Source organism: Piliocolobus tephrosceles, chromosome 20 (assembly GCF_002776525.5).
Source record: "Piliocolobus tephrosceles isolate RC106 chromosome 20, ASM277652v3, whole genome shotgun sequence".
Taxonomy (NCBI): Eukaryota; Metazoa; Chordata; class Mammalia; order Primates; family Cercopithecidae; genus Piliocolobus; species Piliocolobus tephrosceles.
In genome coordinates this window covers 1,449,381-1,475,598 of record NC_045453.1, presented here as the reverse complement: position 1 = coordinate 1,475,598, position 26,218 = coordinate 1,449,381, and the positions used below count along the sequence as shown (strand labels likewise).

At 48.6% G+C, this 26,218-nt stretch overlaps 2 protein-coding genes and 5 non-coding genes across 9 annotated transcripts; 6 read left to right on the top strand and 1 right to left on the bottom strand.

Moving 5' to 3' along the window:
* The first annotated feature begins 1,371 nt into the window (after nt 1-1,371).
* Nucleotides 1,372-7,295, top strand: NOP56 (NOP56 ribonucleoprotein). The gene is made up of 12 exons (XM_023220303.2): nt 1,372-1,613; nt 1,774-1,863; nt 2,213-2,327; nt 3,336-3,497; nt 3,670-3,868; nt 4,190-4,377; nt 4,460-4,611; nt 4,794-4,894; nt 5,261-5,409; nt 5,637-5,758; nt 5,945-6,082; nt 6,831-7,295. The coding sequence occupies exons 1-12, from the start codon at nt 1,611-1,613 to the stop codon at nt 7,194-7,196; spliced, it is 1,785 nt and encodes a 594-aa protein (XP_023076071.1). The 5' UTR covers nt 1,372-1,610; the 3' UTR covers nt 7,197-7,295.
* LOC111548265 lies at nt 3,133-3,207 on the top strand. Its single transcript, XR_002733345.1, has one exon. It is a non-coding gene; the product is annotated as a small nucleolar RNA SNORD110 (small nucleolar RNA).
* LOC111548261 lies at nt 3,988-4,119 on the top strand. The gene has a single exon (XR_002733341.1). It is a non-coding gene; the product is annotated as a small nucleolar RNA SNORA51 (small nucleolar RNA).
* Nucleotides 4,957-5,042, top strand: LOC111548263. Its single transcript, XR_002733343.1, has one exon. It is a non-coding gene; the product is annotated as a small nucleolar RNA SNORD86 (small nucleolar RNA).
* On the top strand, nt 5,486-5,556 carry LOC111548259. The gene has a single exon (XR_002733339.1). It is a non-coding gene; the product is annotated as a small nucleolar RNA SNORD56 (small nucleolar RNA).
* On the top strand, nt 5,802-5,874 carry LOC111548258. Its single transcript, XR_002733338.1, has one exon. It is a non-coding gene; the product is annotated as a small nucleolar RNA SNORD57 (small nucleolar RNA).
* A 1-nt stretch (nt 7,296) lies between the features above and the next one.
* IDH3B (isocitrate dehydrogenase (NAD(+)) 3 non-catalytic subunit beta) lies at nt 7,297-13,366 on the bottom strand. Of its 3 annotated transcripts, none has more exons than XM_023220304.1 (12): nt 13,287-13,366; nt 13,059-13,139; nt 12,794-12,892; nt 12,580-12,700; nt 9,828-9,888; nt 9,618-9,750; nt 9,378-9,511; nt 9,184-9,286; nt 8,950-9,096; nt 8,602-8,696; nt 8,427-8,487; nt 7,297-7,737 (listed from the first exon to the last, which is right to left on the bottom strand). In XM_023220304.1, the coding sequence occupies exons 1-12, from the start codon at nt 13,320-13,322 to the stop codon at nt 7,651-7,653; spliced, it is 1,158 nt and encodes a 385-aa protein (XP_023076072.1). In that variant the 5' UTR covers nt 13,323-13,366; the 3' UTR covers nt 7,297-7,650. The 3 variants fall into 3 exon arrangements, with proteins under 3 accessions (XP_023076072.1, XP_023076074.1, XP_023076075.1); XM_023220306.1 differs by having other exon boundaries at nt 7,297-7,424; XM_023220307.2 differs by lacking the exon at nt 7,297-7,737 and adding an exon at nt 7,769-8,214.
* Nucleotides 13,367-26,218: the final 12,852 nt, after the last annotated feature.

Here is a 26,218-nt window from a genome sequence, read left to right as displayed (position 1 = left end):
TTACAGGCATGCACCACCACGTCCTGCTAATTTTTTTATTTTTTGGTAGAGACGGGATTTCACCATGTTGGCCAGGCTGGTCTCGAACTCCTGACCGCAAGTGATCTGCCTGCCTCGGCCTCCTAAAGTGCTGGATTATAGCCCACCCAATCCTACTTTTTAAAAATGCTGTCCATTAATGCATTCTGACTTCTTGCTTGAAAGCCCCTGGTTTAGTGGATAAGCACCTGTAACCCCAGGAAGATTCAGGATTAAGGACAGAAATAACGAAGTAAATTGAAGTCTTAGCATTAATATTTTCCATTACATTTTGGAACCGTCTAAGTTTATGACGGTTACAATAATTCAACATGCTAATGTATGGATTAATTTTGCAATTCCATTTTAAAATGTTAAATGGAATAACGATTCAGACTCGTAAGTCGACATGTGTAACAGAATTCAACCACATCTGTAAACTAAATTGAAATTATGTGAGTAAGATTTACCGGCCATATTTTTTAGGTTGGACATATTAGATTTGTGAGTGAACTATGTACTTGGATTTTGTCAAGTAACTCAATCGATTAACAAAATAACAATTAAATGTATAAATGCAGTTTATAGCTATACAGCATTTTTAAAAATCCCCTTCGAATGACTCTTTAAAATATATTAGCGGATATGCTACTTAAGTATAACTAGGTTTTGGATTTATAACGTTAATATTAATTATTAAAGCAAAACTCATTTCTAAATAGTCGCCTGAGAGCCCAAAAGACGCCCTCGAGTACAGGGAAGCAGCTCCGATTCACTTGGCGCTCACCGGTGCCCAGAATTCAGGGCCGCTCAAGCGGAGGAGCAACACGTGGCCAGCAAAAGAAGCTGGGTCCCGTGCAGCACAGCAACAAGAAACTGGCCTAGGAGGACGTTGGAGCGTCTTTCTTTCGCACGTCACTGCCTGACACCGTCATTTTAAAAAATAATAAATAAAATTAATAGTACGAAGAAAGCTGCGCAAGCCACGTTCCCACCAGGGTCTGCGCCAAAGCGCGCAAGGAAACGCTCCCGTTCGGGGTGGGAAGAAAGGATGCGCGGCCCACCCAACGCCGGGGAGGCTCGTCCCCGAGAAGGGGACGGGAACGGATGGGTCCCGGGGACTTGGGGCGCAGGGTCTGGGACCCGAGGCCACGGGCGCAGCGGGCAGCCGGCTAGGCAGCGGTCTCTGGGATGGACGCCGCACCCCTCGCGGAGCCTCCCACCCCAACTTCACCCATCTCTGCTGCCCGCAACTTATATGACAAGAACATCTGGAACCGGACTATTACACCAAAACGGCCTACCCATGTCCTTTCGCCGCCTGTAAGGCCCGACCCCGGGCCGCGCGTCCCCGGCAACCGCGCCCGCCCACGCAGCTGCAGAGGCCAGGAGAAGGCCTGCTCGCCCGCGCTCGGCGCCACCCAGCCCGCGCTCCGGGCGATACCACCCCCGGCGACCCCTCTAAAGGCCGGGAGATGGTGTCGTCCCCGGCCTCCGATTGGTCTGCGGGGCGGGGGCGTGGCCTATGGAGCCTGGTTCCGCGCGCCGGAGCGCGCTAGCCGCATTGCGAGCCGAACCCGGGAGCAGGCGCCATGGTGAGGAGTGGTTGTGGGGCGCGGGGGACGCGAAGGTGGGGGCTTCAGTCTGGGTTCGGGCCTCAGACAGAGCCTGGGCCTGGGCCCGCGCCTGCTCTGGGAGCGGGTTCCGGCAGACACGGAGGTTGCGCTGACGCTCGCGCCGCGGCTCCCGTTCCAGGTGCTGTTGCACGTGCTATTTGAGCACGCGGTCGGCTACGCGCTGCTGGCACTGAAGGAAGTGGAGGAGATCAGTCTGCTGCAGCCGCAGGTGGGTGAGATCCATGGGCTCCTCTGGCGGCCCCGCAGACCCTCACCGCGCAGGTCCCAGCATGCACCGCGCGCTCCCACGTGGCCCGCCGAGAGGTTTGGGGCGGGGGGCGGGCCTGGAAAGCTCTAGATCCGGGGGTCTTTACCTTGACTCATGGGTAGAATCGCTCTAGCAGTTACAAATAAGTCTCCCGGACCCCGCGCCGGAACGATTAAAGCAGAAGCTGGGTTGTGGGGCCCAGCTGTCAGCATATTTTAAGAGCTTCCAAGGCTGAGAACCGCTGCTTTACTGCGCCGCAGAGGCAGGAGGGAGGGAAGGAAACCACTCATCCTCTTTCTCACACCGCTAGGTGGAGGAATCCGTGCTCAACCTGGGCAAATTCCACAACATCGTTCGTCTGGTGGCCTTTTGTCCCTTTGCCTCGTCCCAGGTTGCCTTGGAAAATGCCAACGCTGTGTCTGAAGGTGAGTTGGCCACCACCAAATATCACAGGGAGATGTTCCTTCCGGTACCCTCTCGGGCAGCTTGTGATAGTATTTGCCGTCCTTGGCCGGCTGTGAGTCTGATAGGTGTGAGGCAGTATTTGAGACATAACTGTGTAATCTGAAATAATTGTCTTCACAGAGCTCAAGATCTGGGAACTATGATAGACCAAACTGTTGAAAGCAGACGATGTGGGATATGTGTTACGTTTCCTTGTGGGCACTGTAGTGACAAATTTTTTATTTGTTTTTTGAGATGGAGTCTCTGTCCTCCAGGCTGGAGTGCAGTGGCACGATCTGGGCTCCCTGCAACCTCCGCCTCCCTGGTTCAAGTGATTCTTCTGCCTCAACGTCCCGAGTAACGGGGATTACAGGCGTGTGCCAGCCACCACACCCGGCTAATTTTGTGTTTTTAGTAGAGAACAGGGTTTCACCATGTTGGCCAGGATGGTCTGGATCTCCTGACCTCGTGATCCCCCACCTCAGCCTCCCAAAGTGCTGAGATTACTGGCGCGAGCCACCGTGCCCGGCTGGACAAAGGGGGTTTCTTAAAGGGGGTTGGCTTAACACCTGTGCCTGAGTTTTTGCCTAAACACAATCAGGTGTCTGGTTCTCTGCTTTCTATTTGCTTGGAAAGGGCAGTTGGATAAACACAGGCTAAGAAAAAAAGGTTTGGTTCCAGAAAGCAAATTCTACTAAATACTCAAGGGTGTGTTACAAGCTATGATTTATTGCACGCTTGTGCTATCAGACCTGAGTGCAATTGTTCCCATGGCTGGGCCAGGCTTTGCAGTGATGACTTGCGAATCAAATCTGTCAATCCCCTGAGTGCAGTCACTGATGTCTCCATGTCTCTGAGCAATGCCTGATGGGGAGGGGTCTAGGCATGCCATCCCAGCATGCTCGGTGGAAGCAGGGTAATCAGCTGAAGAGATGTTAGAATTGATCATCCTTCAGCCTATGAGTGGGAACTGTGTTCTTTCCTCTGAGGGGTTGTTCATGAGGACCTCCGCCTGCTCTTGGAGACCCACCTGCCATCCAAAAAGAAGAAAGTACTCTTGGGAGTTGGGGATCCCAAGATTGGTGCTGCAATACAGGAGGAGTTAGGGTACAACTGCCAGACTGGAGGCGTCATAGCTGAGATCCTGCGAGGTGAGACCATCATCTGTTATATTCCTGTTATCCTTGACATTTTGGGGGAGGAGGTTCTGGAAACGTGGGTGCTTGTTGTGACTTCTGGGAAGGCTTCGGGCTTGGCTGGTGCCCATGGGTGCGGGAGCTAGCTCAGAGCCCCTTGTTGCTCACCGTCCTGCCCTCTTCTTAGGAGTTCGTCTGCACTTCCACAATCTGGTGAAGGGTCTGACTGATCTGTCAGCTTGTAAAGCACAGCTGGGACTGGGACACAGCTATTCCCGTGCCAAAGTTAAGTTTAATGTGAACCGAGTGGACAATATGATCATCCAGTCCATTAGCCTCCTGGACCAGCTGGATAAGGACATCAATACCTTCTCTATGCGTGTCAGGTAAAGTGCAGGGGCCACCCATAATATTGGAGCCTTTGGTCTGTAGTTTAGCTAATTTTGAGTCTTGATGAGGACTGACCATCCTGTGGGTAGCACTATGTGGACTAGGGCTGGGTCTAGGCCTCCTGGTGCTTACCACAGGCTGTGTTCTTACACTGACTGTATAGAAAGAGGAGGTAGAGTAAACCTACCCTATATACACCTCAGCTCAGGCTCTGTGCCTGGTCTGTATTGTGAATGGGGGAACACAGAATGAAGATTTGTAGCTCTATGGTTTTTGATGAAGCAGCTGGGCCAGGGAGTGACTGTGGCTCTTTGCAGGGAGTGGTATGGGTATCACTTTCCGGAGCTGGTGAAGATCATCAACGACAATGCCACATACTGCCGTCTTGCCCAGTTTATTGGAAACCGAAGGGAACTGAATGAGGAAAAGCTGGAGAAGTTGGAGGAGCTGACAATGGATGGGGCCAAGGCTAAGGCTATTCTGGATGCCTCACGGTCCTCCATGGGTCAGTGCAGAGCCTGGCAGCCTGCATAAGGTATGGGGCTCTGAATATCTGGCCTCCTGCGTTCACACTTGGTTTTTCCTAGGCATGGACATATCTGCCATTGACTTGATAAACATCGAGAGCTTCTCCAGTCGTGTGGTGTCTTTATCTGAGTACCGCCAGAGCCTACATACTTACCTGCGCTCCAAGATGAGCCAAGTAGCCCCCAGCCTGTCAGCCCTAATTGGGGAAGCGGTGCGTCACGGGACACAAAAATGGGAGAATAAAGACTGTTGCCACGTGCACCTGCACTGCTGTATTTCCTGACCCACTATGTCTTCCCTAGTTGTGCTTGATGGGGAGGTGGGGAGCAGGGCTGTCATGCACCTGGCAGGTCAGCAGTTTGTTTCTCTGACTACTTCCTTGACTCTCTCCAGGTAGGTGCACGTCTCATCGCACATGCTGGCAGCCTCACCAACCTGGCCAAGTATCCAGCATCCACAGTGCAGATCCTTGGGGCTGAAAAGGCCCTGTTCAGGTACCAGTGAGGGCACCTGCCCACAATCAGGTGCCACTTCTGGTGCCCACTGCTTGTTGGGGGATCACGGTGATGGCTGACCAGGGCTCCCTGACCTATACAGGCCTCTGCTATGGGGGTGATGGCCAGTCCTGGTGTCTGAGTGATTCCCAGGGCCCAGCAAAGGGACCAAGTCTCCAGGTCAGCGACATCGGATGCCCTCCCTCTGCCTCTGGGAGCTATGGGTTGGCATGCATTGGGGTAGAGATCCAATCTGTCCTGAGGCTCACTCAGGACTTGGGGGTGAGAGGAGGGGAGTAGCTGAGCTGCCTTGGCTAGTGGGGTTGAAATTTCTGATCTTAAACTCTCCACTGAATATTCTCTCAGAGCCCTGAAGACAAGGGGTAACACACCAAAATATGGACTCATTTTCCACTCCACCTTCATTGGCCGAGCAGCTGCCAAGAACAAAGGCCGCATCTCCCGATACCTGGCAAACAAATGCAGTATTGCCTCACGAATCGATTGCTTCTCTGGTATGGGTGGGGGGGCTGGCAGTTGTGAGAAGGGACTGGCTGGCTGGGTGGGTGGGGAGGCTCACAACCATAGCTTCCACAATGATGGCAATATTTTTCGTCAACAGCAGTTCACCTAGTGAGTGTTGAGACTCTGGGTCTGAGTGAAGCTGAGGGCAAAGGGAACCACAGGGTGGGGGTAGTTTTTCTCTTTGAGCTGACAGGCTTTGTTACTCACACACATCCAGAGGTGCCCACAAGTGTATTTGGGGAGAAGCTTCGAGAACAAGTTGAAGAGCGACTGTCCTTCTATGAGACTGGAGAGATACCACGAAAGAATCTGGATGTCATGAAGGAAGCAATGGTTCAGGTTAGTTGGGCTTTGCTGGGTGTGGAGAGGCATAGCTAGCTGTTGGAGGTGATGAACTGTCTGAGCCTGACCTCATAGAGTGGAGGCAAAAAAAACTGATTTAATGAGCCTGATCCAATAATGCCAGAAAGGAGTCCTCAGAGCACCAGAGGTCTTCAGGCCCTTTTAGCACTTTTCTTTGACCAGGCAGAGGAAGCGGCTGCTGAGATTACTAGGAAGCTGGAGAAACAGGAGAAGAAACGCTTAAAGAAGGAAAAGAAACGGCTGGCTGCACTTGCCCTCGCATCTTCAGAAAACAGCAGTAGTACTCCAGAGGAGTGTGAGGTCAGTAGGCAGCATGGCCCTGGCAGAGATCCTAGGTTGTAGGGTTTTCAACAGCAGAATAAAGGATATGCTGCATCAAGCTATGGTCTTGAGTCCAGGCTTTTGGACTGAAACAAGGACCTGAAACATCTAAAACTACCTCTTGATTCTATAGGAAGGATATAGGTGCTGAACTTGCTCAAGAGCCCAGAGAGCTGGTTGTAGCTCACACCTGTTCCCTGGGCATGTGTGTTCTGTCCTCGGCTGCTTCCCAGGAGTCCTCAACCTGGGGTAGTGTAAATTCCTGCTCTGCTTATTCTCAGACGTGTGTCCGGAGGTGGTAGTGTTTCACAATGGGGATGGGGGCAGGGAGGTCCCCAATGTGCTAAGCTACAATCATTCTCCCTGAGATTTTCATTTAGCACCCAGTTTCTTAAACAGTGTTTCAGGGCCCTGTCTGGAACTTGGCATGAGGGTTCTGTTGTGACCAGCATGGTGGGTGTTTCTTTATGTTTTTTTTTAATGGGCTGAGTTAATTTCTCATTACATGTTTTCCTTCTAATTTGGGACAGCCTTTGGGATAGATTAATAGCCACACAATTAAAGTTAAACTAAAGTTAATACCCACACAATTAAACTCCCAGAAACACTGGGCAATGTTAATAACTACACAGTTTTCCCTGCTTTGGCTACTTAATTGCTGAAGATGTAATGGGGGTGTGTGTGATGGCACTGTTCTCACAGCCTGTGCCCCTGTCCTTCCCTTTAGGAGACGAGTGAAAAACCCAAAAAGAAGAAAAAGCAAAAGCCTCAGGAGGTTCCTCAGGAGAATGGAATGGAAGACCCATCTATCTCTTTCTCCAAACCCAAGAAAAAGAAATCTTTTTCCAAGGAGGAGTTGATGAGTAGTGATCTTGAAGAGACCGCTGGCAGCACCAGTCTTCCCAAGAGGAAGAAGTCTTCACCCAAGGAGGAAACAGTTAATGACCCCGAAGAGGCAGGCCACAGAAGTGGCTCCAAGAAAAAGAGGAAATTCTCCAAAGAGGAGCCAGTCAGCAGTGGGCCTGAAGAGGCAGCTGGCAAGAGCAGCTCCAAGAAGAAGAAAAAGTTCCATAAAGCATCCCAGGAAGATTAGAATGTAAACGGACATTCTCTGGGAGGTGGGACATACCATAGCCCAAAGTGACATCTTCCACCCTGTGCCCTGTTCCCCAATAAAAACAAATTCACAAAAGTTGGTTCATATTCTTTATTGGACACCTTACATGAGTATGGACAGGGCCTATGGGTGGGGCAAGGCAGCAATGACAGCCTCAGTGAAGTCATGGCAAGTAGCATAGCCACCCATGTCAGAGGTTCGAACCTGTGGGGGAGAATCATCATCATCCATGTGACCTGGGTTCCATCCTAACAATCCCCATCGCCACCCAACAGTCTCCCCTAAGGAAGCCGGCCCAAGGACAACCTAGGCTCTACTCAGCAAGGTGACCATGGTCCACTGCCTAGAGGCACAAGGTCTCTTCCCTGGTGCACTGCACTGAAGGGTATGGGGAGTGTGGTCCTTGCAAGGGTGGAAGAAATAAAGGGCTCTAGCTCCCATGGGGGTGCAGGTGACCGATGACAGACTTGATGAAGTCGGTTGTGGTGCTGTAGCCGCCCATGTCTCGAGTCCGCACCTACAGCCACCACCGGCAACAGCCGTGGGGAGGGAGAAAAGAGAGCCCATGAAGGGAGGTAGGGCAATGTGATTGAGGAAATGGAATCCAAGAATGCGTGACAGCCAGAAAAAAGAGGCAATGCACAGGAATGGAAGGAGGAGCCAGGTTGGGAAGCACATGGACCTGCCCACTCCTCTTAAGCCACTATTAGCTGTGCTGCAGCCAGAGCAAGACAGAAGGCTGAGCAGGCAAAGATGATGGGAAATGCAGATCAGAGGCGCGATGTGGCTACCTTCCTTGGAAGAAACAGAGACAAGACCAGGTGGAAGGAAAGAATCGCAGCGGAAAGGAGATGGGTGTGAAGGTGAAGCTGATGCTTCAGCCTGCCTGTATCCCTTGCTGTTCCACCCCCAAGGAGAGCTGCAAGTTCTGCATTCAGATGGCCCATGAAAAGGGCAGTGGATGAAGCAGGAAAGAGGGAACAGCAGATGGGATCTAAGAGGCAAAAGAGATCAAGAGGATGAAACAGCCAAGAGAAGGGAAGTGAAGAACAGCCCTGAGAGGGATGCAGGGATGTCAGGGAGCAGATATTCTGGGAACCTGGGGGAAAAGGAGACCCCCATTCAGGTTCCCCAGAGAGTAGTGCCGAGGTGCTGACCCCAGAACTACTCTAAACCCTGAAGCCAGCACTACTCTTCTAAACTCACCTTGCCAACTTTGATCACCTTCTTCACTGCATCTGCAATCATGTTGGAGTGATACTCGAGACTGTGGATATGGACAGGAAGAAACTGTGACTCCCCCAAGACACCTCCCACTAATTTCCCCACCGGGCTCCTCCTCACAACACCCAGCCTCTGCCCACAGCCTCCCGTGACCTACTTGAGATGCCGCAACATGTTGGAAGCCGACAGCAGCATGGCTGTGGGATTGGCTATATTCCTGCCCACTGCCTGGGCAAATGGGTGCCGGGCACCCTGTGGAAAGAGGGGCAGGCTAGATACTGGGAGGAGGCAGGAGGGGTACGCAGAGGCTTAGGTTGGAAAAGGACATTATGGGAGGGGAAGGTCAGGGCAGGGTCATTGAAAAGAGGCATGGTGGGCAGTGTGGGGGAAGAACAGGCCAAGATCACTTAGGAAATGGAGACACTGGGATGGGGGAGAAATGGCAGACTTGAGGTCAGAGAAAGGGCACGTAGGAAGGGCCGAGGGAGAAAGCAGCCTCACTCACCGTCTCAAAGACTGCATATTCTGCACTATAGCTCTCACCAGGGACCACACCAGCTCCCCCAACCAGGCCAGCAGCCAGATTGTCAATAATGTTCCCATAGAGATTGGGCATCACGAGCACATCAAACTGGTAAGGATTCTGCACCAACTAGAGGATGAGAGATGTAGGCATGAAGTAAATTCCACTCCCCACCCTCCTCCTCGCCCCATGAGTGGAGATGTGGGGAGGCCTCACCTGCATGCAGCAGTTGTCTATGATCATTGTCTCAAATTTGATTTTGGGGTACAGTTCAGCAACTTCCTCGCAGCACTGCAGGAACAATCCATCCCCAAGTTTCCTGTCCATGGGCCAAAGGGGACAGATTCAGCCATGAAAGTACAGGGGCTACCTTCCCAGGAACCCATCCTACACAAAGCCATGTCCCTCACATGATGTTGGCCTTGTGGACAGCAGTGACCTTGCTCCGCCCCTTCTTGGTGGCATAGTCAAAGGCGAACTTTGCAATCCGCTGAGACTTGGCTCGTGTGACAATCTTCAAACACTCAATCACACCCCTTGCACTCTGGGTAAGAAGACAGCAGCAGCTAGGTGACACTGGGAAGGGAAACAAGGAGCTCCACCTCCCTCCCACCTTCATCCTTGCCCTCCCCCAGTTTCTGGGGCCTCACCTCATGTTCCAGAGAGCTGTACTCCCCTTCCGTCTGCTCTCGAATGATCACCAGGTCTAGATTGTTGTGCCGAGTCATATACCCAGGAAGTGACTTCACATGGACTACGTTGGCAAATAAGTCCAACTTACGCCTGAGGGTGGGCAAGGCCATCAACTCCGCTCCTGGTGCCCTGACACCTCGACCATTCGCCCCACCCAGACCACCTACCTCAGCCGCATATCATAGGAGGCTAGCTCCCCCTTATACTCCATCGGGGTATGAATCTTTCCTGTGTAAACAAAGTGGGAAAAGGAGTGTCAGGCACTGGCCAAGCCCAAGGGAACCCAGACCAGTGTCTAACCCCCTTAGGAACATAATGTAACCCAGACTCCCATCTCCCACTCCCAAATCAGTAACTTTTAAATTGTTGCTGGGGGCAAGGGACAAAAGAGAATAATGTGGTTACAACCAGAAACATTTCATCTATTGCTCTGTGTGTGTGTGTGTGTGTGTGAGAGAGAGAGAGAGAGAGAGAAGGGCAGGGGGAGAGACAGGGTCTCACTCTCTCGCCTACAGTGCAGTGGCGCTATCTGGGCTCACTGCAACCTCCACCTCCCAGGTTCAAGCAATTCTCCTGCCTCAGCCTCCTCAGTAGCTGAGATTACAGGCATGTGCCACCACACCTGGCTAACTTTTTGTATTTTTAGTAGAGGCAGGGTCTCACCATATTGGCCAGGCTGGTCTCAAACTCCTGACCTCAAGTGATCTGCCCGCCCCAGCCTTAATGCTTTATTTTTAGTCAACATATTTAATTTAGGCTGAAACTTCAAAATGGAGAATGGATTTTTTCTATTTATCAAAAAAGAGCCTGGGTTTAATAACAAGTTGAAAAACAGTGCTAGCAGATCTGTGATCTTTTAGATGTTTCTGTGCCTTCTCCTTATTTGACATTTTTTAATCCAACAACTACCGATGAATGTCAATTATATGTCAGGCAATAAGGATAGCAACTAAAACCATACAACTCCTGCCCTCGAGAAGCAAACGGTACACTGGGAAAGACAGATAATATGAAAGACATGATAAATACCATGGGAAACTTGCATAGCAACACAAAGAGGAAATCCTCTCCAGTAATATCAGGATATAGCACAGAAGAGCTAGCACTTCAGTCACGCCTTAAGTTATGTGAGCACAATGGGCTCAACAGTGATCCCCGAAAATGACTGTCCATGCCCTGAGCCCCAGAACCTATATATGTGACCTTATTTGGGAAAAGAGGCTTTGCAGATGTAACTAAGTTAAGGATCTTGAGAAAAAATCGTCCTGGATGAGGGTTGGCCCTAAATCCAGTGATAAATATTTAAGGAGAAAAATGATACAGAGATAGAGAAGGAAGAAAACCACAGACAGATACTGGAGTGATGCATCTACAAGTCAAAAAACAGCAGGAGCCACCAGAAGAGGCAAGAAAGGATTCTCCCCTAAACCTTCAGAGGGAGCAGGGCCCTGCCAACACCTTAATTTGAGACTTATGGCCTCCAGTACTGTGAGAGAATACATTTCTGTTATGATAAGCCACCAGGTTCATGGTAGTGTGTTATGGCAACTATGGGAAACTAATACAGTGAATGAGTGAGAAGGACTCTTAACAGGTAGCTTCAAAGAAAGAACGTTCTGGGTACAGGGAACAGTATATAAGTCAGGTAGTACATATTTGGAATCTAACACACAATCTAGTGTGATTGAAGCACAGAACAAGAGTTGTGGAACCAAGGCAGAAAAGTTAAGGGCCAACTTATAAAGTACTGACTTTCCTATGGTAAGGGTGACCTGGAAAAGTCAGGCTGTTCTTTCCAAGAAAAGAGATATGGAAGATGAACTGTAGGGGCAGAACTGGAAGCCAAAAAATTCAAATGAGGAGATTAAAGCATGGAAGACAAAAGAAAAGGGGCAGCTAGGCAGGGTAGCTCATGCCTATAATCCCAGCACTTTGGAATGCCGAGGTAGGTGGATCACTTGAGGTCAAGAGTTCGAGACCTGCCTGGCCAACATGGTAAAACCCTGCCTCTACTAAAAATTCAAAAATTAGCCTGGGCATGGTGGCTCATGCTTGTAATCCCAGCACTTTGGGAGGCCAAGGCGAGCAGATCACAAGGTCAGGAGTTCGAGACCAGCCCAACCAACATGGTGAAACCCTGTCTCTACTAAAAATACAAAAATTAGCCAGGCGTGGTGGCACACTCCTGTAATGCCAGTCAGCTACTCAGGAGGCTGAGGCAGGAGAATCGCTTGAACCCGGGAGGCGGAGGTTGCAGTGAGCCAAAATGGCGACACTGCACTCCAGCCTGGGTGACAGAGCAAGACTCTGTCTTAAACAAAACAAAACAAATACAAAAATCATCTGGGTGTGGTGATGCACACCTGTAGTCCCAGCTACTCAGGAGGCTGAGGCAGGAGAATCACTTGAACTGGGGAGGGGGAGCTTGCAGTGAGCAGAGATCACACCACTGCACTCCAGCCTGGGCAACAGAGTGAGACTCTGTCTCAAAAAAAAAAAAAAAGAAAGAGAAAGAGAGAGGGGGAGAGAGGGAGAGGGCGAGCGAGGAAGAAGGGAAGAGGGGAAGGGAAGGGAAGAAAAGAGGGAGGGAGGGAGGGAAAGAAAACAAATGAAAAGAAAGAGAAGAGAAGAGAAGGGGCAGCTAGAAGTGGTATTCCAGAAATGCAGTGAACAAGATTTGATGACAGTTGATGTAGCCTCAGGACAGACTCAGAAGCCCTGGAACTCTTCTGCATAGACAGCTGACATGATCTCTCAACTCCTGGGTTCCCAATGGGAAAGAACAAATGTCCAAATACCAGTGGTAGTTGCCCTGGAGAGTTAATATAATTGCATACCACGTGGGGAGAAGGGCTTAATAAACATTTGATCATTTGATTTTAAATGGCACATGGACAAGTGGCAAGAGGGCACACATACCAATGATGGCCACTTTGTTCTCCTTCATGGAACTCAGCACCTGCTCCAGCTTCTCCTCAGATGCCATATTCTGCACCTCACTCAGGTGGTGCTCCTGGAACTCCACTGGGACAGCGGCAGCCTTCAGAGACAGGTTCCCAAAACATCACAGTCAAGGCCAAGTCCTTTCCAACCCACTACTGTCCCCTACTGTCTGATTCCCGAGGTCACTCACCTTGAACACCTCCTTGACGGCGTGCATCAGCTCAGGTCCCACACCGTCTCCCGGAAGCATGGTCACGGGAAAGGAGCCCTCCACCCTCAGGTCCTCGGCCTTAATTGGGGGAAGAGGAGAGAAGCAAAGATAAAGCTGGGGCGGGAGAAGGGATCCGGGGAGTAGGGAAGTGGGGAGACCCGGGAAGGATGGAGAAAAGCCAGGGGAGGGAGCAGCGAGGAAGGGGCAGGGTCGTGAGCGAGACCCCAGGCAGATTCGTGCATACCTGGCTCCGCGATGCAGCGTGCGCCGCGGCCGAGGTACTCAGACCTCTCCATGCCCCAGGGTTCCCGGTGGAGACCAACGCCTACAGCAGGGACACACAAGCCTGTAAGGTCAGATATCAGACATCCAGACCCCGAACACTACAGCTGACTTTGCCCTATTTAGGAAACCCTGTGACAAAGTCTCCGCTCCCTCGCCCGCCCCTGCCCGACATGTCCCGGGCGCTCACTCGGGTCAGCCAGCGGACACCGCTCAGTGCCGCCATGTTTCCCGCAGAAAGTCGCGTGAGAAGTGACGCCTGAAGCTGGCGCGGCCCCCTACCCCGACTTCCGGTCTGTGCTGAGTGCCGAGTACTTCTCTCTCTACGCCAACCAGCACTGCTTGCTCACTCCTGTTTCTCCTCCTTCTTGCCGGTGGGAAGGTCATGGGATGCGCGAGCACTTTGTCTCTTGATTTATTTTCAGTCGCCATATTTAATCTACGTGGAAACTTCAAAATAACATTAGGGGGGAAAATGTAACGTCATGTTTATCAGACGAGGACCTGAGCTTAACAAGAGATTGAGAGAAAATCCTTGGGAAGCTGTTAAAATTGTGTCAATGCGTTTGTTATTCTTTTAACCAGTACTCACTGAATACCTGTCTGTCAGGCTCTGGAGGAACACAGTACAGCCCATGGGAGGTGTGTGTGGGGTTTCTCCGCCAGTCTCCAAGAGTGCCCAGTACCTCTGTATTACCCGTTGCCTCGTAGTTTTTTTTTTAAAAGGGTCTTGTTCTTTGCTGTGACAGTTATTTCCCTAATAGTGTGTCCCGGACTTGAACCCCCCAGGACAGGCCCATAACGAGTGCCAGAAATGAGTCCAAGCGTGTAAGTGTGACTAAAGGGAATTTCAGACTGATCCTTAAAGTAACAACTATAAAAAATAAAAAGAGTTTGGACAACATAGGGAGACCTCGACTCTACAAAAAAATTTAAAATTAGCCAGGCTTGGTGACACACCTGTAGTCCCAGCTACTTAGGAGGCAGAGGTGGGAGGATCACTTAAGCCCAGGAGGTGGAAGCTGTAGTGAGCCCTGATGGCACCACTGCACTCCAGCCTGGGAGACAGGGCGAGACCCGTCTCAAAACAACTCCAGTCACGATATTAGGTGTGTACAGTTGACACACCTAAAGACAAACTGATACAAGAAGACTTGCCTCACCCACTCTTCTGGAGGTATGGTTTTGGATCACCTATCCAGATGGACCAGAGCACTTGTTAAAAATGTAGGCTTGTGAGTCATACCTCATTTGCTGAATCCAAATCTCAGTGTCAGGGGCCCAGAAAATGTATCTCTAACAGACTCCCCCTGTTAATACATGCTGAAATGTAAGAACCACTAACTAGGTTCTCTGTGATAAGTTCCTCCTTCGTATATACCTCAACCAGACAAAAAGGTGGCAAGGCAAAGGCATTCCCAGTGGTTCTAATCTTGGGGAACAAGCATAGGCTTTGTGCCTCCTCTGCAATCCTTTAGGTGAGACATTCTTCTATATAGTAGTAGGATGAGAAGATTAAATTAGATAATGTGTAAGAGTTTTGAACAAATGAAAAGTACTGGGTAAATACAGAGCTGTTATTGTAGCTAATATAATATTAATAAAACACACTCCTCTATTTCCATTCGTATATCCCATGAAACCAACCAAAACCAGAGAGCACCACCATCTTGCTCCCATAGACTCCCTAGTCCAAGCTTCCACATCAGTATTACCTTTCGTCACCATTTTTCTTCTCCAAATATTTCTCCTTCTGACCAAGAAAAAAAATGGAAGATTTACGACCTCTGCCTCCCGGGTTCCAGCGATTCTCCTGCCTCTGCCTCCCTGATAGCTGGGATTACAGGCATATGCCAACACACCCGGCTAATTTTTGTATTTTTATTAGCGACAGGGTTTCACCATGTTGGCCAGGCTGGTCTTGAACTCATGACCTCAGGTGATCCGCCCGCCTCGGCCTCCCAAAGTGCTGGGATTACAGGCATGAGCCACCGCACCCAGCTAGATTTACTCTTTTTAAAAAACTACATTTTCTGTTACTTCAGGAAATTTAGGATAAGAAAGAAGAGAGATGTACCATCTTAATCCAATCTCTGATAGTAATCTAATTTTCTTGAGGGTAACTACATCATTTCCATCCCTAAAGTCTGCACAGACTTGTTCCCCACCTAACACTCAAAAAATATCTGCTAACTGATAAAACTAAGTGGCAGTCACCAGGGTGAAAGGAACTGATGGAGGTTACCAGTGGACATAGGCCAAGGAAATGAGACCATTATTGTCTGAAGGCCACTGTGTTCTCCCCATGAACTCAGCAAGCTCTCCTGGCCTTCAAGTCCCCACAAGGGCATCTTTGACCAATATTGCCTGATAATGGAGAAATCCAATCAGGACTTTGAAAAGTTTCTTAACCAATCTCCTGGGGGATGGGAGGGAGGTTATACCATCTTGTTCTCTTCTAACTGTTGTGGAGTCTCCTCTGCCTAGCACAAGAGGCCATAATGATGGATAAGCTGCCTGTACTTGAGTATTCAGTGTGAAGCTGAGTGACTTGAATGTCTGCTTCCCAGGCCTGCAAATCCTCCAGCACAGGAGTCCTAACTTGGGGTCTACAGAATCCCCTAGGTATCCATGAATAGGAATCAGTACTGTGAACCTGGATGGGGAAAACCAAAAATCACATCTTTATTCTCACCTCTAACTGAAATTTAGCATTTCCTTTCATTATGAATGCAGGTCACAGATTACAGTGCTACCTGTAGTACTCTTGACTTTGTCAATCATAAAAAATATAGATATTTTCATACCACATTTTAGTTATAGTAGATATCTTAAAGTATTACTTTAATCCCTATTTTTACATTATTTGACCCAATGCTAGATTGTGTTATTTAATGAATTAATAAAGCAGCAAACATAGTCATATGTTACAAGGTAGCTTTTATTCCTTTTTCTTTTTCTCTTTTTAGAGAGATGGCTTCAGTCTGTTGCCCAGGCTAGTGTGTGCTCATGGCCCAACCTCCTGGGCTCAGGAGATCCTCCCACCTCAGCCTCCCAAGTAGCTGGAACTACAGGCATGCGCCACCACGCCTAGCTAATTTTTAAATATTTTGTAGACATGAGGTCTTGCTATGTTGCCCAGGCTTGTCTTAATCATATTTGTCTTGTAATTGTATTTATTTTGTGTATTTAAAAGCCTCTTCTTTTTTTTGGAGACTGAGTCTTGCTCTGTTGCCCAGGCTGAAGTGCAGTGGTGTGATCCTGGCTTACTGCAAGCTCCACCTCCCGGGTTCACACCATTCTCCTGCCTCAGCCTCCCGAGTAGCTGGGACTACAGGTGCCTGTCACCATGCCCAGCTAATTTTTTTTGTATTTTTAGTAGAGACAGGGTTTCACCATGTTAGCCAGGATAGTCTTGAACTCCTGACCTCATCATGCGCCTGCCTCAGCCTCCCAAAGTGCTGGGATTACAGGCGTGAGCCACCATGCCCAGCCTAAAAGTCTCTTCTAAGAAAGATTCCACAGGCTTCACCAGCCTTCCAAAGAGGTCCACTGCACACAAAAGTTTCAGAATTTCTGGTGTATTAGGCCTACTGGATCTTTTTCTGAAACCATGAACAATCAAAAGAGTAATACAACAAATGACAATTCCTTGAAAAAGTCTGAAAAAGCTTCTTGGGAGAAAGAATTTGATCTGTGGTTGAAAGGATAAACAGAATTACAAAAGAGAAGTGATTACAGTCAGGGAAAATGGAAATGTAAGCAAAGGTACTGTCTCAGATCAACTGCCCTAGAAGCGGAGCCCAAGACAGGGATGCTATGCAATTGACCTGTTGAAGGAGTGCTCTCAGGAGAAACACATCAGAAGATGAATGCGCAGAAGATGGCAGGGGAAGGAGCTCAACGAGATGTGTCCTCAGCCGGAGTCCACCTCAGCCCCATCTCCTGGGGAGCTCTGGAGCATGAATGACAACTCAAGGTTGTCACAATTTGAGACAAAGCTTAACAACCCTGCTTCACCCCTGCGTGGCATAGGTCAGGGACAACCCTTCAGAGAAGGAGGAAGCTGTGAACCATTAGTGGCCAATACCTGAAGCAATTGGGGGAATGGATACACCAGCTGGCCAAAAGGATCTGGCCAAGGCAGCCACTACCTTGTGGAGGTGACAGTGAGAATGGTATGCTGACGAACAGTGAGGCGGGCAGACATATTTGAGGAGATGAGTTACAGTAAGGATTGGTGAGTAAGTAAGGACCCCGTTGAGGTTGGTGACTGTTAAATTTATTGTGGTGCAATTGTGTGTGATTTCACGGTGAAAGCAAACACTTGAGTTCATCCAAAAGTGATATTTTGCTAGAGAGAGGTACAAGGGAGTTGGGAGTGTTGGCAAAATGGGATCAGGAGGTAAGTGAAAATAGAAGAGATCTAATCAATAGGCAGGTGAGGAAAGAATCAAAAACCCCCAAAATATTCAAAGAGTAGTATTTGTGGGAGTCATTGAGCAACTAAGATGGGAAGAGAGGATGCTGCTTCCACCAGTGGTTTTGGAGGTGGAGCAGATGCTGGTGATAATGAAGTCCCAGATGGGAAATGGGAGTGGATGCCAAGGAGAGCTCAAGGACCCTGCAGATGAGGACTCAGACCCACAATATTGATGAGGCATCCATATCACCATGGGAGTCAATGAGGATAGTGGCCTCAGCTGAGGCAGGGGAAAGCTGGGATCCAAATGCCATGGTCTTCTCATGATAAGCAAAAGAGACGAGGAGGTGAGAGATGGCAGAGAATGAGAGAGGTGATATCAGTTACCAGAAAGAGCCCCTAAAAGGCAACACTTCTTTTTTTTTTTTTCTGTTAGTTTTAATATAAAATTTTGCTTTAGTACTTTTAGACAACCCTCTTTTAAAATATATATAATATATAATATATATGTGTGTCTGAAGGTTCTTACCACACCAACCACAGCCCCAATCCTTTTGCCCTAACCTCAGAATCAGTTAGTTGTCCCCTTTAAAACCCTTTTCTTAAACACACACACACACACACACACACACGGAATATATAGTATTGTTTTCGGTGTATGAGTGTGTGCTTCAGAATAAATGGTTTCATACTCTATATACTTACTGTTCTATAATTTACTTTTTTCACTTAACACTGTATCTCAGATGTCTTAGAGAATGAGCAGCCTCGTTGTTTTATTCTGTAATATGAATTGACTAAATTTATGGAGCCTTTCTCTTTTTTTTTTTTTTTGTTTGTTTCTTTGAGACATAGTCTTACTCTGTCATCCAAGTTGGAGTACAATGGCACGAACTCGGCTCACTGCAACCTCTGCCTCCCGGGTTCAAGCAATTCTCTTGCCTCAGCCTCCAGAGTAGCTGGGATTACAGGCACATGCCACTACACCCAGATAATTGTTTGTATTTTTAGTAGAGACAGGGTTTCACCATGTTGGTCAGGCTGGTCTCAAACTCCTGACCTCAGGTGAGCTGCCCGCCTCAGCCTCCCAAAGTGCTGGAATTACAGGCATGAGCCACCGAGCCTGGTCTGAGGCTTTCTTAAATTGACGACAATGTGGTTTCCAGTTTGGGCCATTATCAGCAACATTGCTGTGTACATCTCTTTATGTCAGGGTGTCCAGTCTTTCAGCTTCCCTGGGCCACATTGGAAGAATTGTCTTGGGCCACACATAAAATACACTAACACTGACAGTAGTTCATGAGCTAAAAAAAAAAAAAAAAAAAAGACAAAACAACTCATGTATTTTATAAAAGTTTATGAATTTGTGTTGGGCTGCATTCAAAACTGTCCTGGGCTGCATTCAAAATTTGTGCTTGGTTGGACAAGTTTGCCGTCCATCTTTCTTTGTACACACGATGAATGTCACAGAGAGCCCACAAAGCACCTGTACCATGGGTATGTTTCAGGTATGAATATGTTCTGCTGCAATAAACAGAGAACTCATTAAACAAATATGGAGCCGGTGTGGTGGCTCATGCCCCAGCACTTTAGGAGGTTGAGGCAGGCAGATCACCTGAGGTCAGGACTGACCAATATGGAGAAACCCTATTTCTACTAAAAATACAAAAAAAAAAATTAGCCGGGTGTGGTGGTGCATACCTGTAATCCTAGCTACTTGGGAGGTTGAGGTAGGAGAATTGCTTGAACCCAGGAGGCGGAGGTTGCAGTGAGCCGAGATTGCTCCATTGCACTCCAACCTGGGCAACAGGAGGGAAACTTCGTCTCAAAAAACAAAATAAAACAAATATGGGTTGTTTTTTCCCCCCTCACCTCTGAAGGTAAGGAGTTACTGAGATTGTTTTAGCTGCTTGGTAATGCCCCAGGGATCCAGGCTATCTTCCGTTCTGCTCTGCCAGCCTTAGTGTGTTGCCTGATGTCCTCATCCTTAGTGCTTCATAGTCACAATATGACTGCTGCTGCTCTGGCCATCACTTCTGCATTCAGAGATGGAAAGGGAGAAATAACAGTCCCAGCCACAACCACTTCTTCTTATCAGAAATGTAAAAACATTCCCAGAAGATTTCTTAGGACTCACAGGCCAGAACCAATTCCATGACCGCTCCTACTGCAAGGGAGTCTAGGAAAGAGAGGAATAGATTTCCCTGACTGGCTTAAACGAATGCTTCACATCCCAGCTGCACATTTTAATCACCTGGGAGCTCTAAAAAATACCTATCTGGGCTTCACCTCCAGAGATTTTGATATAATTGGTCTGAGATGGGGCCTAGACACTGCTGTTTTGAAAAGCTCCATAGATGACTCCAAAACTGACCAGAGTTGAGGGACACTGGGTTCCACCAATCATGATCCTTCATTTAGGGCTGGGCAGGTATATCAGTTAGGATTATATTCAGTTGCAAGTGACAATATACAACATACCAAGCCTAAACAAGAGAGGAGTTTGTTTATTGCTCACATAAAAGTTCAGCAGGCTGAGTGCAATGGCTCGTATTTGTAATCTCAGAACTTTGGGAGGCTGCAGCAAGAGGAAGCCGGGAGGTTGAGACCAGCCTGGGCAACATAATGAACCCTCTACCTCTAAGAAAATAAAAAAAAAAAAAAAAAGTTCAGTAATCAATGGTCCAGGGCTGCAAGGCCCTGCATGGTGTAAGGCACAGGCTCATGACCTTGCTGGCCCACCTCCCATGGCCTTCATTCCCAAGATCATTCAAGATCCAAGATGGTTATTCCAGCTCCAGCATTCCAACAGCAGGAAGAAGGACAGGGAAATAGAAGAGCAGAGGCCCACAGACCTTTACTGGCACTTCCCTCAAGTTGCACACACCATTTCTGCTTACTTCCCAGAAGTGTGCTGGTCTTTTCCTCCTAGGCTCTAAATTTTGTTTCACAAGACCTCGTCTACTTCAAGATGATAAGCATGTTCTCCAATATTTTTTCTAATGTTCTCCTAGTGTGGTGTGTTTATGTGGTTTCAGTGATTAGTTTATCTGAAGTTTAGTTTTACAAAAGATAAACGATAAAGACCTAATTTTATGATTTTTCCAAAGCTTAGCTAATTGCCCAGTATCATTCATTATTTTTTCCTCCAGATAAGTAATTCTGCCTTTGTCAAATACCAAATTTCCACATATATATTATGTCAAGCCAAGTGAAACTGCTGATACTTATCACCTTGACCCAGCTTTATTCTCTCAATTATACCAGTTACAGTTACTGCTAGACATCATATTACACATTTCTTCTTCTTCTTCTTCTTCTTCTTTTCTTCTTTTGAGGCAGAGCCTCACTCTGTTGCCCAGGCTGGAGTGCAGTGTCATGATCTCAGCTCACTGCAACCTCTGCCTCCCAGGTTCAAGCAATTCTCCTTCCTCAGCTTCCCAAGTAGCTGGGATTACAGGCACGTGCCACCATCCTCAGCTAATTTTTGTATTTTTAGTAGAGACGAGGTTTCACCATGTTGGCCAGGTTGGTCTTGAACTCCTGACCTCAACTGGTCCACCCACCTCAGCCTCCCAAGGTGCTAGGATTACAGGCATAAGCCATTATGCCCAGTCTGTATTTATTCTTAAAGCATATTATTACTTGTGTTTGCAGTGAGCAACTTTGAGGAATGAGGAACTATCTCCCTAAAGAGCAGCCTTGCTTATTTCCTGCTGTGAAAGGGGTCAGTTCCCCAAGTTCAGTGTTCCCCTAGATGCCACACAAACCCACAGCATCCACCAGGGCCCTCCACATTGCCCCCGTGGAGGACAAGGGGACAGGGGGACAAGGGAGTCAATATAAACATGCTGCCTAGGCTGCGTGCTGTGCCGTGAGTAATAAAGTCCTTTGTCTGTAACCCAGGAGTCTCATCTTTGCCAGCATGCATGAAACAGTAAGAGGCGAATTATTCACACATCGGCAGGGAAAATTCAAATGCCAGGCCCCGACAGTCCTGGCAATGAGGACAGGATGCTTATAAACATGACTTTCTGGAATAGGAAGGACAAGGACCTTATGGACCAGATTAGGGGATATGAAAAGACTCCTTGGCATATGTTAGTGGATTCTCTCACCCAAATGGTGGGTAGCAGGGGGAGGGTGGACAAGGAGCTCACACTATCCTGCCTGTTAATGAGGTTAAGCAGCAAGAGGTGGGATTGAAACAAGTCACTCAAACGGTGCTTCGTTTCTTGCCCATCTCCTCCATGCAGGAGGAAGAAGGGATGTTAGAACAAGGAGGCAGCAAGCCCAGCAGCCGCACCCAGAAGGCAACATGGATGTGGCTGCTGAGTCAAAGAATCCCCAAAGCTGAAATACATAGTATCAGCCATCGTGTTTGATACAGAGCTTCAGGGTGACCCCAAAATACTACAAGGTATTTGGCTAAACCCCACAGGTGGCCACTGGAATCCAAAGTGGATGCAAAGCCTTGCTCACTGGCACAGGCTTGCTCTCTCCCTGGTGTTCCCCAATCCCTCTATTCCCTCTCTACTCCACCTTCGGCTGCTTTTATTTAATTTATTAATTTATTTATTGAGACAGGGTCTTGCTTTGTCACCCAGGCTGGAGTGCAGTGGCATGATCACGGCTCATTGCAGCCTCGACCTCTTGAGCTCAGGTGATCCTCCCACTTCAGCCTCGCTAATAACTGGAACCACAGGTGAACACCACCACACCTGGCTTACTTTTTGTACTTTTTGTAGAACCGGGGTTTCACCATGTTGCTCAGGCTGGTCTCGAACTCCCGGACTCAAGTGATCTGCCGGCCTTGGTCTCCCAAAGTGCTGGGATTACAGGCATGAGTCACCGTGTCTGGCTCGGCTGTTTTAATGAAAAAGCTGAGTATGCTGGAGAACTTCACGGAGGGAAACGCCTCAAAACTTGTATATCTCTGTTGGGCCCAAGCGCCCAATTCACCATCTTACCCAGTCCCGTGGATGGTGCAAAGATGGCTGAAGGCACCACCCCAGGACTGCAGTGTGGAGTGGCGACAAAATGAAAGGGGCCTTGGGGCTTGGGAACTCTCTGGATGGACGCTGGAGCTACAAAGAGGATGCAATGGCAATGCCAACCCTGAAGCCAGGGGCCAAAGAGAAATAAAAGCCTCCTAGCTGCACCCTGTGAGCTAGCCTGAGTTCCTGGCAGCTGTCGCTTCAGCTCCTAATGTGCACATACTAAACACCTTGGTTTGTTTTCCCATTAGGTAAAAAATCCCCCAAGTTCAACTGATAGGCTTTGAGCAAAGTTTGCAGTGGAGAAGGCAAATTAAGTAACCCTCCCTTGGGCCAATTCAGTGGCTTTCACTGCAAATGTGTTACTGGTTTTGATGCTCATACAGACTTGTACTGCCAATGCCCATAAATGTCATATGGGATTCACCCTTTCAGAGACTGCTGCATGAGGAAAGGTGGTTCCTGAACCCTCTTAGGTGGTCCAGGAGAAAGAGTTTAGACTTTCAAGAGGGAGGCCGGGTGTGGTGGCTCACACCTGTAATCCCAGCACTCTGGGAGGCCGAGGCTGGCGGATCATGAGGTCAGGTGTTTGAGACTAGCCTGGCCAACATGGTGAAACCCTGTCTCTACTAAAAATGCAAAAATTAGCCAGGCGTGGTGGCAAGCACCTGTCATCCCAGCTACTCAGGAGGCTAGGCAGAAGAATTGCTTGAACCCAGGAGGCGGAGGTTGCAGTGAGCCGAGATCGTGCCACTGCATTCCAGCCTGGGCGACAGAGCAAGACTCCATCTTAAATAAAGATAAAAATAAAAAATCAAGAGGGAAAAGGGAAATGTGAGAGTATGTCTCAAAGGCTGCCAGACTACTCAGAGGCAGTTTTCAAGCACAATAGCGCCACCTGCCTGACACACTCACCAAGCACATCGCTTAAAAAATTGTTTAGAAAGGGGTTGCTGATCTGTCACCCAGGCTAGAGTGCAGTGAGGCCATCAGAGCCCCCTGCAGTCTCGAATTCCTGGGCTCAAGTCATCCTCTCACCTCACTGTCCTGAGTAGCTGGGACAACAATTGTGAGCTCCCATGCCCAGCTAATTTTACAACATTTTTTAGAGACGTGGTCTCTCAGGCTGGTCTTAAACTCCTTGGCCTCAAGTGATCCTTCCATCCCACCACACATGGCCCCATCCCTCCACCACCCCCCTTTTTGGTTTGAGACAGTCTCTCTGGAGGCTGGAATGCAGTGGCACAATCACAGATCATTGCAGCCTGGAACTCCTGGGCTCAAGCAATCCTTCCCACTCAGCCTCCTGAGTAGCTTGGTGCCTGCCACCACGTACCATGCCAGCTAATTTTTAAAATACATTTTTGTAGAGACAAGATCTTGCTTTGTTGCCAAGGCTAGTCTTGAACTCCTGACTTCAAGTGATCTTCCCTCTGTAATCCCAAAGCCCTGGGACTACAGGCCTGAGCCACCACATCCAGCCCCATCCCCCACTTTTTTAAATTTAATTTAATTTAATTTAATTTTATTTTACAACAGAGTCTTGCTCTGTCTCCCAGGTTGCCAGGCTGCAGTGCAGTGGCGTGATCTCAGCTCATTGCAACCTCCACCTCCCAGGTTCAAGCTATTCTCCTGCCTCAGCTTCCCGAGTAACTGGGACCACAGGCATGTGCCACCATGCCTGGCGCATTTTTGTTTGTTTGGTTGGTTTTTTTATAAGTAGAGACAGGGTTTCACCGTGTTGGCCAGGCTGATCTTGAACTCCTGACCTCAAGCGACCTGCCCTCCTCGGCCTCTCAAAGTGCTGGGATTACAGGCATGAAACACCATGCCAGGCCCCCATCCCCTTTTTAAAAAGGTACTCACTAACTTGTTACTGACACAAAGAGGTCCTGTGACTCTCCAAACTGACACCCCCATTTTGGGATGGGTCAACTTGGATTTGGTGGCTATTAAGGCAAGGGCACAACAGGTCTTATTAGTCCAATGGAAATACTATATTCAGGAACACAGCTGGCCTGGTCCTAATATTATCTGAGTTTTACATGAAAAAGTGGCAGCAAAAATCCCTTCGGTGGAAACCTTTTCCTCACTTCACCACTTGAAGCAAAGCTGCTGGCTCAATGGGGCCCTCAAGTCTCAGAGGATGACCTAGGCACCTGGCCTGGTACACTGATGGTTTGGCTAGGCTGACACCTTATGGTGTTCATGTTCAACCTCAGCACCAGCTATGCAGAACCAAAAGCAGGCATGGGCTGTGCGTGGTGGGTGGCTCACGCCTGTAATCCCAGCACTTTGGGAGGCTGAGGCAGGTGGATCACTTGAGGTCAGGAGCTCGAGATCAGCCTGGCCAACGTGGTGAAACCCTGTCTCTACTAAAAATATAAAAATTAGCCAGGTGTGGTGGCATGCATCTGTAATCCCAGCTACTTGGGAGGCTGGGGCAAGAGAATTGCTTGAACTCAGGAGGCGGAGGTTGCAGTGAGCCAAGATTGTGCCATTGCACTCCAGTCTAGGCAACAGAGTGAGACTCCATCTCAAATGAAAAAATAAAAATAAAAAATAAAAAAAAAGCAAGCATGACTGCTCCGATCAATGGATAGAGCTCAAGGGAGTGCTGATAGTTCTGGCCAATACTCCCCGTGATGAGCCCTTCTACATTTTTACTGCCTTTTGTGTGGTTGCCAATGGCCTAGCTATCTTGCCCACAAGACTGGAAGATTAAAGACATCCCCTGTTGCAGCTGCATATTGTGGAAATAATTTCAGCTGCCAATCAGACGCCCAAGTTACTCACAGAGATGCCCATGGTAAGGGCCCTTCTCTAACAAGACAAGCTGTAGTCAAGCTGCTGATCCAGCCTTCACTGCCCATACCACCACCACCACCTAGATCCATCATCGAACAAGACATAGCAACACATTCACCATCATGGACTGAGCACAAGGTCAAAAACTATGTTTCAGGTCGGGCACAGTGACTCATGCCTGTAATCCCAGTACTTTGGGAGGCCAAGATGAGCGGATCACTTGAGGTCAGGAGTTTGAGACCAGCCTGGCCAACATGGTGAAACCCCATCTCTACTAAAAATACAAAAAGTAGCCACGCATGGTGGCAGGCACCTGTAATCCCACCTACTTGGGAGGCTGAGGCAGGAGAGTCGCTTGAACCTGGGGGGCAAAAGTTGCAGTGAGCCGAGATCGCATCAGTGCACAGTGAGACTCTGTCTCAAACAACAACAACAACAAAACAACCATGTGTTTCTGATGCAGAAGACATCACTACATATCAGAGCTGTGATGCCTCCCAAAATTTGAGACATTTGTCTTACAGGGAAGGAGGCTGCATTGCACACAGAGTATTGCCCCCAGTTGCTCCTGGATGATTGTCCATATATCAGATAGCTGACCCCCTCTCCAGGCTGTGTCACTGGTGCCTCATCTCTGTCAGAACGTTTTCAGGTTACAGTCTTGCTGTTCTTGTTTGTTCTAGTCTGAATAGAGTCTGTGACCCCGGTCACGCCATTTTGGCCCCTGAAATTAAGTCATGTCAAGTTTTTGGATTCTCAGACCACCTACAGTCTGACAGTGATGCACCTTTTATTGCAAAAGCCACCCAACAATGGGCCAGTAGTCAAAAGTATTCAATGGACATGCCAGCTCCCTACCATCTGCTGGTATCTGGTATTATTGAGCACTGGAAT

What these genes read in the sequence shown, in the direction of transcription:
- NOP56 (XM_023220303.2), top strand. An exon ending in ACCTTCTCTATGCGTGTCAG is followed by an intron (nt 3,869 to 4,189) that starts GTAAAGTGCAGG and finishes GGCTCTTTGCAG; the next exon opens with GGAGTGGTATGGGTATCACT. An exon ending in GTACTCCAGAGGAGTGTGAG is followed by an intron (nt 6,083 to 6,830) that starts GTCAGTAGGCAG and finishes CCTTCCCTTTAG; the next exon opens with GAGACGAGTGAAAAACCCAA.
- IDH3B (XM_023220304.1), bottom strand. Translation starts at nt 13,322, where the DNA reads ATGGCGGCACTGAGCGGTGTCCGCTGGCTGACCCGA. An exon ending in GAACAAAGTGGCCATCATTG is followed by an intron (nt 9,889 to 12,579) that starts GTATGTGTGCCC and finishes TTGTTTACACAG; the next exon opens with GAAAGATTCATACCCCGATG. An exon ending in AGGTGATCAAAGTTGGCAAG is followed by an intron (nt 7,738 to 8,426) that starts GTGAGTTTAGAA and finishes TGGTGGCTGTAG; the next exon opens with GTGCGGACTCGAGACATGGG.